The sequence below is a fragment of the Hemitrygon akajei genome, chromosome 11 (assembly GCF_048418815.1).
Source record: "Hemitrygon akajei chromosome 11, sHemAka1.3, whole genome shotgun sequence".
In the NCBI taxonomy this organism is placed as follows: domain Eukaryota; kingdom Metazoa; phylum Chordata; class Chondrichthyes; order Myliobatiformes; family Dasyatidae; genus Hemitrygon; species Hemitrygon akajei.
The window spans coordinates 121,774,689-121,788,867 of NC_133134.1; the positions used below are offsets into that span (position 1 = coordinate 121,774,689).

The following is a 14,179-nucleotide window of genomic DNA, read 5'->3' on the forward strand; positions in this document are numbered from 1 at the left end:
GACTGAAGTCCCCTTCTCTCAAAACTTCTGACATCCAGACTGGCTGCCGCATCTGCATCTGCTCAAGAGCAGGAAATATTGCACATTGTTGAAAAGCAGACTGGACAAAACATCCCACCAAGATATTTTGAATTTATGTATTCTTTCAGTTTTATCATGAATTTTGTGAAGATATGAGACAATGTATTTATTTAGATATGTCCTTTCTTCCAAGCTATCTTCCCCGCATAGCAAACTTCAGTCCTGTCTGGGCATTTAAATGTTAAAACAACTTGTCAACTGACGTATTATTTGATATTGTATTTGTGCCTCTCAGCCAATGATATGTACCGGTATATCTTATCAGAATCTGAAATGAAATGCAGTTTCAGTAGGACAAAGGAACAAGGGCAATGAAATCAAATTACAATGGAGCATAGCAATTACTTTTCACACTAACCCATGGTTCACTCTAACAGCTTCAGGTTTGCTAAATGCCTCCATCATGGAAAACTGAGCATGTGGGATTTACAGTTGTCTGTAGTAACACCAGAGTTACTGTAACATTATTTGCAAGTGTTCTGAGGAAATTCTAGCCAAACAAAGTATTTGGACCAGAGGTTGTTTACAATGCACTACAAATGGGATTTTATTTCAAACCTGTTAATGTGATACTTATATGGTTTCTGTTGTCTTTGATTTTGCTTATGTACTTTCCATGCATATGATGTACGAGTACAGTAATGTGCCTAGATATGGAAAATGGCATCCATTGGTATGTAACTTCCAGACATTCCTCTGCCCCAATGCCAACAGCAAGCACAACAGCATGATTCAATAAGACTTCAAAGAAACCTCCCTAGGCCCAGGATACAGGTTATACTGCCGGCATATATATGAACTGGGAGCAAGTTGCAAGAGAGTACTTTCTTGCAAAAACAGTGTTACTCTTCCGCAGAGCTCCTTCTGGCTGAGCAATGGAAGGGAAGAATTAATCTTAAGTAGCACTGTATATGGACAGTTCTGTTGGATTAAACATGAAGGGGCATAGTTTTAAGATGCTTGGAAGCAGGTACAGAGGGGATGTCAGTGGTAAGCTTTTCACACAGAGTGGTGGGTGTGTGGAAAGCACTGCCAGCGACAGTGGTGGAGGTGGATACAATAGGGTCTTTTAAGAGATAGGAACATGGAGCTTAGAAAAACAGAGGGCTATGTGGTAGGGTAAATCTAGGCAGTTTCTAGAGTAGGTTACGTGGTCAGCACAACATTGTGAGCCAGAGGGCCTGTAATGTGCTGTAGAGTTCTATGTTCATTGCTACTCAAGCTAACCCCTGTGGCGGAACTATCAACTACTGCCCAACCACTCACCAATCTGAAAGAACAACTGAAAGTGTTTCAAACTTTAAAGGTGATATTTTGTACTGCTCCTACATTAAGAATCCCTGCTACAGGTAAGCCATTTACTCTGTATGTCAAAAAGAGATGCATGTTGGCAGTCTTAACTCAAGAACATGGAAACCGACAGCTAGTTACTACTCTGCCAAGGGATTATACACTGATGGCTCCTCAATGATTGAGTGGGGAATTCCAACGGTTGTTTCTGGAACTGAAGTTCTAGCATCAGGAAGCATGGCTCCTGTCCAACAGTCAGAAATAAAAGCTCTGATAGAAGCCTGTAAGGTGGCAGAAATAAGATCAGCTAATATCTACCCTGACTCTCGATATGCTTTAGGAGGTCATGATTTTTGAAACTTATGGAGACAATAAGGATTTCTTATTGCTGTAGGAACCCCAATCAAGAATTGACAATTAGTATAAGAACTCATGAATGTTGCACAATTGACGTCAGAAGTTGCTGTTTTAAAATGTATTAAAAGCCACTTCAAAATGGCTACCATGTAAAGCCATGGAAATATGTTTGTGGATGAAATTGAGAAAAAGGTAGACAAAAACAAGAAAAATAATTTTAAAAAGTCAAAGAATTGGAAGAAGTGCTGACAACATCTGCAGTGAACCTAACAACTGAAAGAATGGAAACAAAGTTGGACTGGGGATTGCCACGTCATCTCGACTCTGACAAGGAATATGTTTCACTGGAGTTTTTGTCAGGAACTATGTTGAATACTGAACATTGAATGGTGTTTTCATTGTTCATGTCACCCAGAGTCATCAACACAAGTTGAATGAATGAATGAATGAAAGCATCAAACAGTAATTGAAGTCTCACGAGGAAGCCATGCTGTAGTCTTCAACTCTTCTTATGGAGCATCAGAGTAATGCTAAACAAGAAAACTAAACTAAGTCCGTTCAAGGTGGTATCAGGGTGTCCCAGGAACCATGGATCTCACAGAGGCTGATGTACACTTTATGGCAGACAATCTAGTCAACTATTGTGTGAAATTAACCCATGATGTACTTCTCGGCAGACTTCTGATACTTGAAGTACGTCTACAGGAAGACACACCCTGATTCCTGGTGAATGGGTCCTGATTAAGAAACCACATAAGGGACCACTGGGAGCGCGATGAGAAGGTCCTTATCAAGTGCCACTAATTACTAATTTGGTAGTAAAAGTTAGTGGATACACGCCAGCCACTGCAGGCGAGCTGAAGTGCTACTTGACAAGGGAAAACACACTCTGTGGTTAATGTGCTATTAAACTCTGGCACAGTACTTATGCAGCTGGGCTACAGTGAGTAGATCACTAACCAGCCAGAATACTTTGAACATTGCCTACAGCAACTGGGCATTAGGAAGCTTATTCCACTATTATTTGTTGTTATAATTTTGCCTATTTTACCGATTCACAATGTGCCAGTTGAGATAACTCATAGTATATACATGTGCGTATCACATTAATTTGTTGATGTTGTTAATGCCTTTAGCTTTTGGGTATGTTGACGTATATCACGCACTTCAAAATATTCATCAATGCTAGGGATTCCTGCAGATCCAGAACAAAAAATTCTTGGATATTTCAGCAATCGTGATGTCGACTTTATACTCATGGGAGACATAAATATACAGTGGTCATGCTCCCCACATAGCATCTTAAATGGGATCATTTATGTAAATATTATCAGCATGATTTAGGGGTATCATATATGTGGCCATACTTGTGTCTTATCCTGGGTTATCTCTGTATCTGCATCCAATGATCATGACAAAGCTATTAAATCTTGTTGTGTGTTCACTACAGAAGCTACCTTCTGCTAGAGTTCAGAAGGTGCCATTGCAGCAGGGCAAAGTTCATGCAATTACACTTTACATTAAATGAGGTAATGACTCTGGAATTTTCATTGCTGATATCCATCAGGAAAAAATATTACAATTGAACAAGGCTCCTGTTGATTAGTAAGGAATGGTCTAAGTTCATCGATCAATACATACTTTAATGTGTGGAAGAGGTGACTATCCCTCCCTTCTGTATAATCAGTTAGGATTATGTTTTTCCTGCTATGACACTATGCAGACTTTACCTTTTACACCCCCCCACCCACCCCGAGCTGATTTTGCATCAACTTTATTCTCATTTTATGGTGTTGCAAGGAGTATAAAAGAGATTAAAAATGTTGCTGCAGCTTTAGGTACAGTAAGCAATGACACTGCTGATGCCTTGGGAAATGTAACAACAGAAGTAGTCACTGTGTGTAAGATGGTTCTTTAAATCATATGGCATTAGATCTTCTCTTAGCAGTTGGGGGGGGGGGGGGAATCATGTGCAGTTAAAGGCAAGGAGTGTTGTACTTACATACCTGTTGAGTCTAAGGACAAAACTGGTTTGCCTGATCATAGTTTTAAAGAAGCAGGTAAAATACATCAATCTGATGGATGAGATTTCTTTGACTGGATTCATCCAAGTCTTGGAACCTGGGGTTACTCCATATTATGAGTTCTTATATTTATCCTGTTATACCTAATCATAATTTACATCCTTTTACTTGCATAAGAGTGATCATTAATTGAATAGTTCAAACTCACATGAGTGTGCCTATGAATCTGCCAAGCCGTGATGTAATTCTATGAATACTTTGAAGAATATAGACCATTTGATATTTCCATAACTTCAGTAGCTTTTGATTGTTTTATATTTAATGTAGTTCTTCTGTCTCTGAAATTTCAGATGATGTGATTCTAAATGGATGATTTAGAATTGGGGGGCGGAGGGATTGTTGGATCAGACTGTTTAATTGTCATTAACTTTGCAGTAGAGTAATTAATCGTTTGCTTGTATCGTATATAACTACCTATATACATATAACTGTTTAGTATATTTCCTGGTTGGCAGTGCATGTATATGCACTTGTTCAATTTGTCCCCTAGTAGTGACATTTGTATGATTCTGGAAGCTTGGTATTGCATTATTTGAATAGGGACTATCTGATTAACTCTTATCTACAAATTTGAATGGAATGTCTTTTACCTGTCGTATAAAAAGAACTGACAGTATTGACCTGCCATCTTTGCTTCTTCTTTCCCTTCCCCTACTGGACCTCTGTTACAGTCCGTTTCCAACTCTTTATTCTTTTAGTGCTTATTAAAACAATCGTGAAGCAACAGGTTTATGCCTCTAGGATCAAAAGCATCAGAACCCAACAATTTCCACTGTACTTGTTCATGTTTGATTGCACAGACTAATTCATATTTAATTGAAGGCGTTTAATGAGGTGCAGTGTTGTATGCATCACTGTTCCCTTATTTGCTTTATATGAATGCCTTACTGGAGCCTTAGGAAAACAGCTGGGTGCATTGTTGCAATACCTCACTTGGTGCACAACAGCAGAGAATAGAATTGTATCACCAAGGCAGACAAAGTAAATTTCTAATTGGTCAAACTATTATATTCACTGTTCTGGCAATTTTGTTTTAACTGTTTTGTAATGAATCCCTAAATAAGAATAACTGATGTCATGTTTTTGCACTATAGTTTTAAAGAATGAGATGGCAAAAATCATTCTACACAAAAAGACACTCAAGCCAACGAACAAGAACAGCTCAGACTGGCAGTTCTACAATGAACTGAAGGTAATTTCAGGAGAAAGGTTTATGATTTATAATATCTGCACTGCAACTTTAGTATAAATATTGAATTTAGGAGCTTTATCAGATATAATCTTGAAATAAGGGGAATAATGTACTTAAATGGGATTTTTAAATGTGGAATCATAAACAATGTACTATTTGATGTCATAAATGATCTTTTTATGACACATTAAGGGAAAACTTCAGTGAACATGATTTTCGTGTTATTTCTATTAATGAATAGGCTGCTAATGTTCAACTTTCATATCAAGATGAAATGCAATGTTAATATCAGTGGTGTCCTTTCCTGCAATCTGTCTATAATATTTATCTCTCTGTCAAAATCACTAAAGCAGATTACCTAGTGATTTACCATATAGAAGTTCACGGCCGCATGCTGTAAGCCATTCAGTTCCACAGTTGCTATTTTGCAACTGTGACCACACTTCAAAAGGTATTTCATTGTCTGTGAAGTGCTTAGGGATGTCCGGAGGTCATGACTGGTATTATAGAATTGCAATATTTTTCTCCATTATGATTCTGTTAGCTTAGGGTATCATACAGAGCAAACTATGTTTTGTATCTCAAACCATCAAGAGCCTGTTACTCCTATATTAATTTTCTTCGGGTTCATCTTTGTAATACTGAGACATTGATCAATGTCAACAATTCAGTTGCTGAAACTGCCTTCAGGTCTTACTAAAGTCTTCTCTCATAATCCTTAAAATCCTTTTTATATTTAGTCATTCTCTGAAGCAACATCCCGGTCTTTGACACAGACCTGTTAAGGAGCATATTGTATCAGAGCCTTTCTTTGTTCCACCCCCCCCCCCCCCCCCATCAGTGTAGTACCACAGATATTGCTCCCTTCCCCATACTCTTTATTGTAATGATATAACTCAGATTACAGAAATGCTGGAGAATTTGATGGTGTGGTTGAAACTGGCTTCAGACACTGGCATGCAATGTCAGCAACTATCTGTTTTGATTTATGATCATTTCCATCTAAAAGCATGAAGGACACTTCTGTTTTAGCATGAGGAATGCAAGAAAGTATACACTGTGCAAGAGTCCAGTGTCTTGGAATAAGATATTTATCCAGATATTGCACAATGCTATTTTTTCTATTAATACTGGCACCACCACTTTATGCTATTCTTACATAAAGGCTTGGAAGGAGTCACGGAGGATGAGCACGTGGCACTAGGAAAAGGAGAAGAATTGAGATGTGCATATTAATAATGAGTTCAGGGTGGGAGTAGCATCAGATCTGAGGTTCCAACAAAACATTAGCTGAATGAACACATCTTGGACAGATTAATCTGAGAAAGCAAGGAATGCTTTGATTCGTAAGGCAATTAAGCCAACAAAGAAATGAAATAAAAAATGAATTTGGTTATATTGAGAAGCCTTTCCATCTAGCTTTCTGAAAACTTGACAGTGAAATGCTTTGAGATTAAAAACAATTTCTTTCTTATTTTATTTTCAGTCTATAATTCAAAAATATGAAGATGAATTGTTACAGTTGAATAAACAATGTGATGAAATGAAGACACTCTACAATGACATCTTGGTAATATTACTAGAGGCATTTTTGTTTCATTTCTATGTGAACTTTCTCTTGGCATGAAGCTTGAATCTGTTTCTCCTGCTGTTTTGATAGGTTAGATTTGGAGAACCACAAGATCGAGACTCAGAAGTAATGTTCGGATGGATATCTTCCTTCATTAAAAATTTTAAGAGAGCTGTCACAGAACAAAGCAAGCGAAGATTGGAATCAGCTCAGAAATAATATGAACTTTTGCTTTAAGAAAGTTTTCTCTTTTTTTTTGCTTTTTCATGTTTCTCAGAGCAACACAGAAATTAGCTAAATTAGTAATAGTATGCCAAAATTCAATGTCCTGGAAGGTGAAATGGAAGCATCAATTTGTTCATCATACTTGAAGATATTTATCACCTGTGTCACATGCTATTTGAGAGAACAAATAGGGGTAATATTCTCAAGCCTCCCATGAGTGTTAATCACATGAGCTATCTGAGGAAAACAGTCCTGGATAATTCACTGGCCCATTAAATGGATAGAAAATCAATTTTCTAATGGATTATAAAGCACATTATGAAAAGATCAGGTATATTGTCTGGGATTTTATTACTCTCTGGCACCGATTATGTGTGTATGATAACTCACTCTGGGCACAGTGGCACAACTAGTAGATGGTTGGTTCACAAGCTGCAATAACCTGAGTTCATTCCTGATCTCCTGACTCTGTGATGTGTGCTTGTTGTCCCTGTGATCTTGTTGGTTTATTCCAGGTACCCAGGTTATTTCTGCAAGTACAGCATGTATATTGATAGGTTAATTAGCCTCTGTAAATTGTTCCTCGAGTGTAGGTAGGTGGCAGAACCTGGGAGGAGTTGCTGGGAAGGTGGGGAGCATAGAAAGAGTTAATGTAGAATTAGTGTTAATGTCTGCTTAGTAGTCAGTGTGGACTTATTGGAATGAAGGTCTGTTTTTGTGCTGAATCTTTCTGTGACTATAACTTTATGACTTTAAATGAAGGTAGATGCATTTTGACCATAGATGAGTTTTTAGAGAGTATGTTTTGTGTCTGAAATCCTTAGCACGCGTGATAGATACTGTTACCTGCAAGCCAATCTACAGCCTTTCTGCTGATATTCAGAATACCTGGGTGAACTAAGAAACAGTTGTGTGTTTGATTTTTTTAATATTGGGTGCAAAGTGAACAATGTGTTCATGAATAAGAAGAGTGGTACAGTAGTATAGCTGTTGGCATAACGCTAATTCAGCAAAAGCGAAGAGGGTTCAATTCCGTTGATCTCTGTAAGGAGTTTGAATGTTCTCCCCGTACCAGCGTGGGTTTCCTCTGAATGCTCTAGTTTCATCCCAAGTTCCAAAGACATGTGGGTCAGTAGGTTAATTGGTACATGGATATAATTGAGCAGTATGGGCTCTTCAGGTCAGAAAGGCCCCAGAAGGGTATGTTACCATGCTGCATCTCAAATAAAAATAAGTATGTTAGTTTTTGGGAAAAATGTGAGGTTATACTCTTAATGAAAGCTGTATGGGCTTATGTGATAACATTATAATGTCTACCTTGAGTTTAAACTACTTTGTACTTTTGTATGATAGGGAAAAAAAAATCTTTTGGACTGTGATAAGTTTAAATAGTCATGAAACTGCAGCAGCCTAGCAACTATGCAACAGTGATTGCCACTAATTATCCAGTAGTAGTCAACAGGGATGGCTCATACTGGAAATACAAATGTTATTTTGTTGTGGAGATGGGGGTGGTGATGTTAATGGATGTGGCATGGAGGGAGATTCTTGATGGTGATGAATGCTTGATACCTGATCATTACAGCCACTTGAGTTAAAACATCCTTGTTGCAATATTGTTCAAAGAATCTGGGTAAAATTAATGAAAAATTGCATTTAAAACATACTGTGAAATATTGAATAAATACCATAGATTAGGAAGTAAAATGGTACAAAAAATCTTTGTGTTTTTGAAGTTTGATATTCATTTCTCCTTCTTTATTAGAAATTGGTGTTTGGGATTCAGGTTTTTGTTTTTGTTCAAATGTTTGAGTGATTGTCCCAGGAAAAAAAAAACACAGCTCCATAGGATTGATTTGTAGAATTATTGAAGCTGCCACTGTCCAACTGTGCAAACTTTGAATGTCCAGATTCATACGATTAGCATCAGTTAGCATGACACTATTACAGCCCAGGGTATTCTGCAGTTTGGAGTTCAGTTCTGGTGCCATTCTGTAAGGATATTCTGTATGTCCTCCCTGTGGAATGCGTGAGTTTTCCCCGGGTGCTCTGGTTCCCTCCCACAGTCCAAAGACGTACAGGGTAGGTTAATTGGTCATTGTAAATTGTGCCAGGATTAGGTTAGGGTTAATCAGGGTTGTGGAGTTACTTGGGTGACATGCCTTGAAGGGCCTACTCCATGCTGTATTGTTAAATAAATAAAAAATAAACCCCAGAACCTAATATGGTTTCTGTTTTTATTTGTAGTTGTAAATATCTCCTTTTTCCAGTCAGGTTCATATAACTGATGAAGGCTTCTGTTTAGATCATGGACTATTATCATATAAGTTTTATTGCTTTATATTTGATTGGTCATTTGGAATAGAATGTGTCTTTCATGTTACTATCATCTTCACTGCACCTAATATCTTATCCTAGTTCCAAATCCCCTGCCATTCTGCGCCTAGGAATGCATCTGTCTGTCGGTCCTCTTGAGAGTGCTGTCTGTCATTATCCATCTGTTGTTATATTCTATCTACTAAATGCACTTGGAAACTTTCATTCAGGATATTGTCTAAATGGTCTTTTGGTGCTAGATAACACAGTTAGGTTTTGCTACCTCAGCAAAAGATCAGTTATTGGCCAAGCAAAGCCCACAGTTCAGCTATTTGATAAAACAGCAAGAGATTTACTGTGAAGAAGTGGAATGGAATATAGGAAAGGAAGGCTTCCTGCAGTGTGATAGAAAAGTCCTGAATGATGAAGGAGAACTGAAATGCTGTTGTGTGGTGATTTGGAGGAACTGAAGGACAGGGAAGAGTTGTGATGGGACATTAAAAAAAATCAGCTTCAAAGGAAATGCTTTTTTCCCATCAGTTTTATCACAATCATCTTATCTGCACCAAACATCTTATCCTAGTTCTAAATCTCTTGTCATTCTGTACCTGTGCATGCATCTGTCTGTCTGTCCTTTTGATAGTTCCTTTGTGTGCTGTCCGTCATAACCCACCTACTGACACTTATAGTTTGCCTTCTGACTGCACTTAGAAGCTATTATACAAGAACTTGTTTAAATGGTCTTTAGACAATGGTCTGTGCCTCCAGTAACTTACTTCAGAGTCATAGATTAATGTCCAAATTTCTCTTAAATGTTGAAAGTGAACCCACATTCTTCACTTCCTCTTGCATCTCATTCAACACTCTTGCAGCCTTTCAGAGTGTATAAGTTCCCCTTCATGTTCCCCTTCAGCTTTTTACCTTTCACCCTTAAACCATGACCTCAGTGGAAAAAGCCTGCTTGCATTTACCCTAAATATGCCCCTCATAATTTTGAATACTATCAAATCTCCCCTTATTCTCCTATCTGTAAGGAATTAAGTCCTATCTTGTTCAACCTTTCCCTACAACTCAGGTCCTCAAGTCCTAGCAACATCATGTAAATTTTCTCTGCGTTCCGGCAATCTTCTTGACATCTTTTCTGTAGGTAGGTGACAGAACTGCACACAATATTCCAAATTAGACATTACCAATGTTTTGTACAACTTCAACATAACATCCCAACTCCTGTACTCAATACATCCAATGTGCCAAAAGCTCTCTTTTCAATCCTATACACCTGTGACACCACCCTTAAGGAATTATTGATCTGTTCCAGAACCCTCAGCTCCACTGCACTCCTCAGCGCCTTACTGCTCACTGTGTAAGTACTACCCCGGTAGGTCCTCCCAAACTGACACCACTTTCAATGAATTATGGACCTGCGTTATCATATCGCTTTGTCCTACCATACTTCTCAGTGTTCACTGTGTAAGACTTACCCTGGTTGGTCCTCCCAAAGTGCAAAATCTCACATAAATCACGTATGCCATTTTTTTAGTCCGTTTTTCCAGCTGGCTTTGATGCCCCCATATTTGATGTCATCCACAAATTTGCTGATCCGTTAACCATATCATCATCCATATCATTGATCTAGGTGACAAACAACAATGGACCCAGCACTAATTCCTGCAGCACACTACTAGTCACAGGCCTCCAGTCAGAGGGGCAGCCATTTACTACCATTTTCTGGCTTCTCCCATGAAGCCAATGTCCAATCCAATTTATTAGCTCATCCTGAATACCAAGCAATTTAACCTTTTTGACATGCTCCCATGCAGGACCTTGTCAAACACCTTGCTAAAGTCCATGTAGATGACATCCAGTGCCTTGCCTTCATCAACTTTCCTGGGAACTTCCTTGAAAAACTTTATAAAACTTAACACACAAAGCCATGTTGACTATCCATAATCAGTCTCTGACTATCCAGATATGTGTGTGTGTATATATATATATATATATATATATATATATATATATATATATATATATACGTCTGGTCTCTTGGAATACTTTTCAATAAATTATCCACTACTGAGGTCAGGCTCATTGCTTATAATTTTGCAGCTTATTCTTAGAGCCTTTCTTAAACAATGAAACAATATTAGCTACACTCCAGTCCTTTGGCATCTCACCAATGCCAAGGACATTTTAAATATCACTGCTAAGGCCTCTGCAATTTCTGCGCTAGCCTTCAGGATTTATCCACCCTAGGCAGCAAACACCTCCTCCCCTGTAATCTGTCTACAGTCTATGACCTCACTGCTGTTTGGCCTCAGTTCTACAGACTAAGCCTGCATCACCCAAGTACATACAGATGCAGAAAATCCATTTAAGGTCTACCCCATCTCTTTTGGCTTCATGCACTCTGATCTTCAAGAGGACTAAATTTGTTCCTTTCAATCCTTTTGCACCTAATATATATGTAGAAGCCCCTGGGACTCTTCTAGTTGGGACCTCTATGTATTGATTAACTTTTGACAAACTCTATCCCATCCTGTCCTTTTATAGTATGGGAGTCCCAGTCAATATGTTGAAAATAAAAAAAAAAAACTGCTATCACCACCCTATGTTGTTTGCAACAGTCTGTGATCTCACTACATATTTACTGCTCTAAATTCAGCTGACTTTTGGGTAGTCTACAATATAAACCCATTAAAGTGACAGTGCTTCTCCTTATAGATGCTGCCTGGCCTGCTGTATTCCACCAGCATTTTGTGTGTGTTGTTTGACTTTCCAGCATCTGCAGATTTCCTTGTATTTGCCCATTAAAGTGGTCATCCTTTTCTTATTTCTCATTTCCAGCCATCTAACCTCAATAGATGTGTTCTCCAGTCTGTCTTGTCTGAGTATTGCTGTGATGTTTTCCCTGACTACTAATGCCACCAGTTCCCCTTTAATTCCTCCCGCTCTATCATATTTAAAACAATCGAATCCTGGAACACTGTACAGTCAATCCTGCCTTCCTACAGCCACATCTCACTAATGGCTATTAAGTTATAACTCCACAGTTTGAAGTGGATTCAAGTTCTAAGCTTAAAAACAGGATAATAAACCCCTCCAGTTCAGGTGTAAACCATCCCATCTGTACAAGTTCCACTTTACTTGGAAGAGACCCCTAAGATCCAAAAATCGGAACCCCTCTCCCATAGTACTTCCTCAGTCACATTTTAAATTGTATTATCTCCCTATTTCTAGCCTCAATAGCACATGGCACAGGTAGCAATTGTGAGATCACAACCCTGGATATCCTGCCTTTACCCAACTCCCAGAACTCACTTTGCAGAACTTTGTCACCCTCCCTACCCATGCCATCGATACCGACATTGACCACGAATTCTGGCTGCTCAGCCTCCCATTTAAAAATGCAGTACACTCGATCTGGGATATCCCTGCCCCTGAACCCCAGAAGCAGCATGCTGAACCATCTTGGAATCACATTTCCGTCCACAGAACCTGCTGTCTGTTCCCCTTACAACTCTTCTCCGCACTTTCCCTTCTGAGCCATAGTGCCAGATTAAGTGTCGGGGACCTGACCACTCTGGCTTTCCTCTGCATTATATGGTTGGGTCTGAATCTATATGGATCTGCCTAACTCCTTACAGTCTGCACGTGGCTGCATTTACCTGAGCTGGAACGTAGAGAGCTGATGCAGCTGAGTCCCTGCTTCTCAGTGACAAGTGCTGAATCATAGTGAGGCCTCAATAATAAATAGACCTCTAGGATCTTGCACACAGCTCAAAAGTTAAAATTAGCAACTGAAAAATGTACACGTTTTTGCAAAGCCTTTTAATTTATTTTTAAATTAAATTACATTAAGGCAACAAAACATTAAAATAAAATAATGAAGAAGAAAATAAATATATTCTTCCAGTTTTTCTTATAATTTCTAGGTGAACTTAAATGAATGAAGATGTCAATTGATATAGGATTGAGAAGGCAGATTTTGTAAAGTGATCCAACCACAATTAGACTTCATTAGATTCTGCATGAAATCAATTGGTGGAATGGGCTCCATATGTCCCAGACTTAAAGGATCTAGGTGTGTTTTGGACCTACTTCTCTGGGAGTGGCTTAGCAGTGACAGCTCCCTTCAGATCAACTGACTGCAGCCAGCTTGATTAGTCCGACAGGGATCATAATCCTTGTTTTTACTTTGTGCTCCATTAAGCTACAGATATACAGAATTTTTCCCTTGCAGCTATGTTGCACATTTACCTTTTTAACTGGGTAAGTTATTGACTTTGAAAACCAGCATCCTATTCATGGGAGAGATGGGGGCACCAACTGCACTCACATTTGTTCCACTGAAGTCAAGGAAAACAAACGTGTGGTTGTGAATACTACAGATATGGTGATGGTATAATGGTTAAATTATTTGTAACTCAGACGCCTCAACTGAAAATATGGAGACATGAATTCAAATCTCACTATGCTGGCAGTGGAATTGATGTTGTAATAATCTGGAATTTAAATTAAAACAAGGTGACCACAATCTTTAATATTATAACCAAACTCTCAGTGCATTGGGCAACTAGGGATGGGGCAGTAAATTATATCTTTGCCAGAGACTTCTAGATTTCAAAAACTGGATTAAAAATAATACCAAATAGTTTCACACATGTTAAACATGATTGACCAAATGAGGAATCTTTCCTCTGGTATTCCTTTTATAATTAATTTTTTTTTCAAGATTGGCCAAAACCAATTCTCAACCCACTCCAGCTCTTTGGGTTGCAAGTATAGAGTGATCATCTGATAGGTAGTTAGGAAATTGGAAATGACTGGAATTGGCATTGGAGGCTGTACAAAAGAGATTCACTAGACAAATTCCTGAGATGAGAGCATTGTCTTATTAGTAGTGACTAAAGAAATTATTTTCTGGTGTTTATAAAATCAGAGGTGATATTATTCAAACACATACTGTAAAATCCTTTTGAAACAATACAGGATCAACTTCAAGATGTTTCCATAGGTTGGAGAACGTCAAAAAAGGGTAGGTGACTAAAGAAATTAAAGGGTTTT

At 38.4% G+C, this 14,179-nt stretch overlaps 1 protein-coding gene across 2 annotated transcripts in view; it reads left to right on the forward strand.

Moving 5' to 3' along the window:
- The window catches only part of LOC140735980 (uncharacterized), a 143,778-nt gene extending 134,774 nt beyond the window's left edge, over positions 1-9,004 (forward strand). For both annotated transcript variants that reach the window (XM_073061620.1, XM_073061621.1), the window contains exons 15-17: positions 4,907-5,004; positions 6,491-6,574; positions 6,665-9,004. In XM_073061620.1, the coding sequence (XP_072917721.1) occupies positions 4,907-5,004; positions 6,491-6,574; positions 6,665-6,793 (311 nt within the window). In that variant the 3' untranslated portion in view covers positions 6,794-9,004. The remainder of the gene's footprint in view (positions 1-4,906; positions 5,005-6,490; positions 6,575-6,664) is intronic.
- Positions 9,005-14,179: the final 5,175 nt, after the last annotated feature.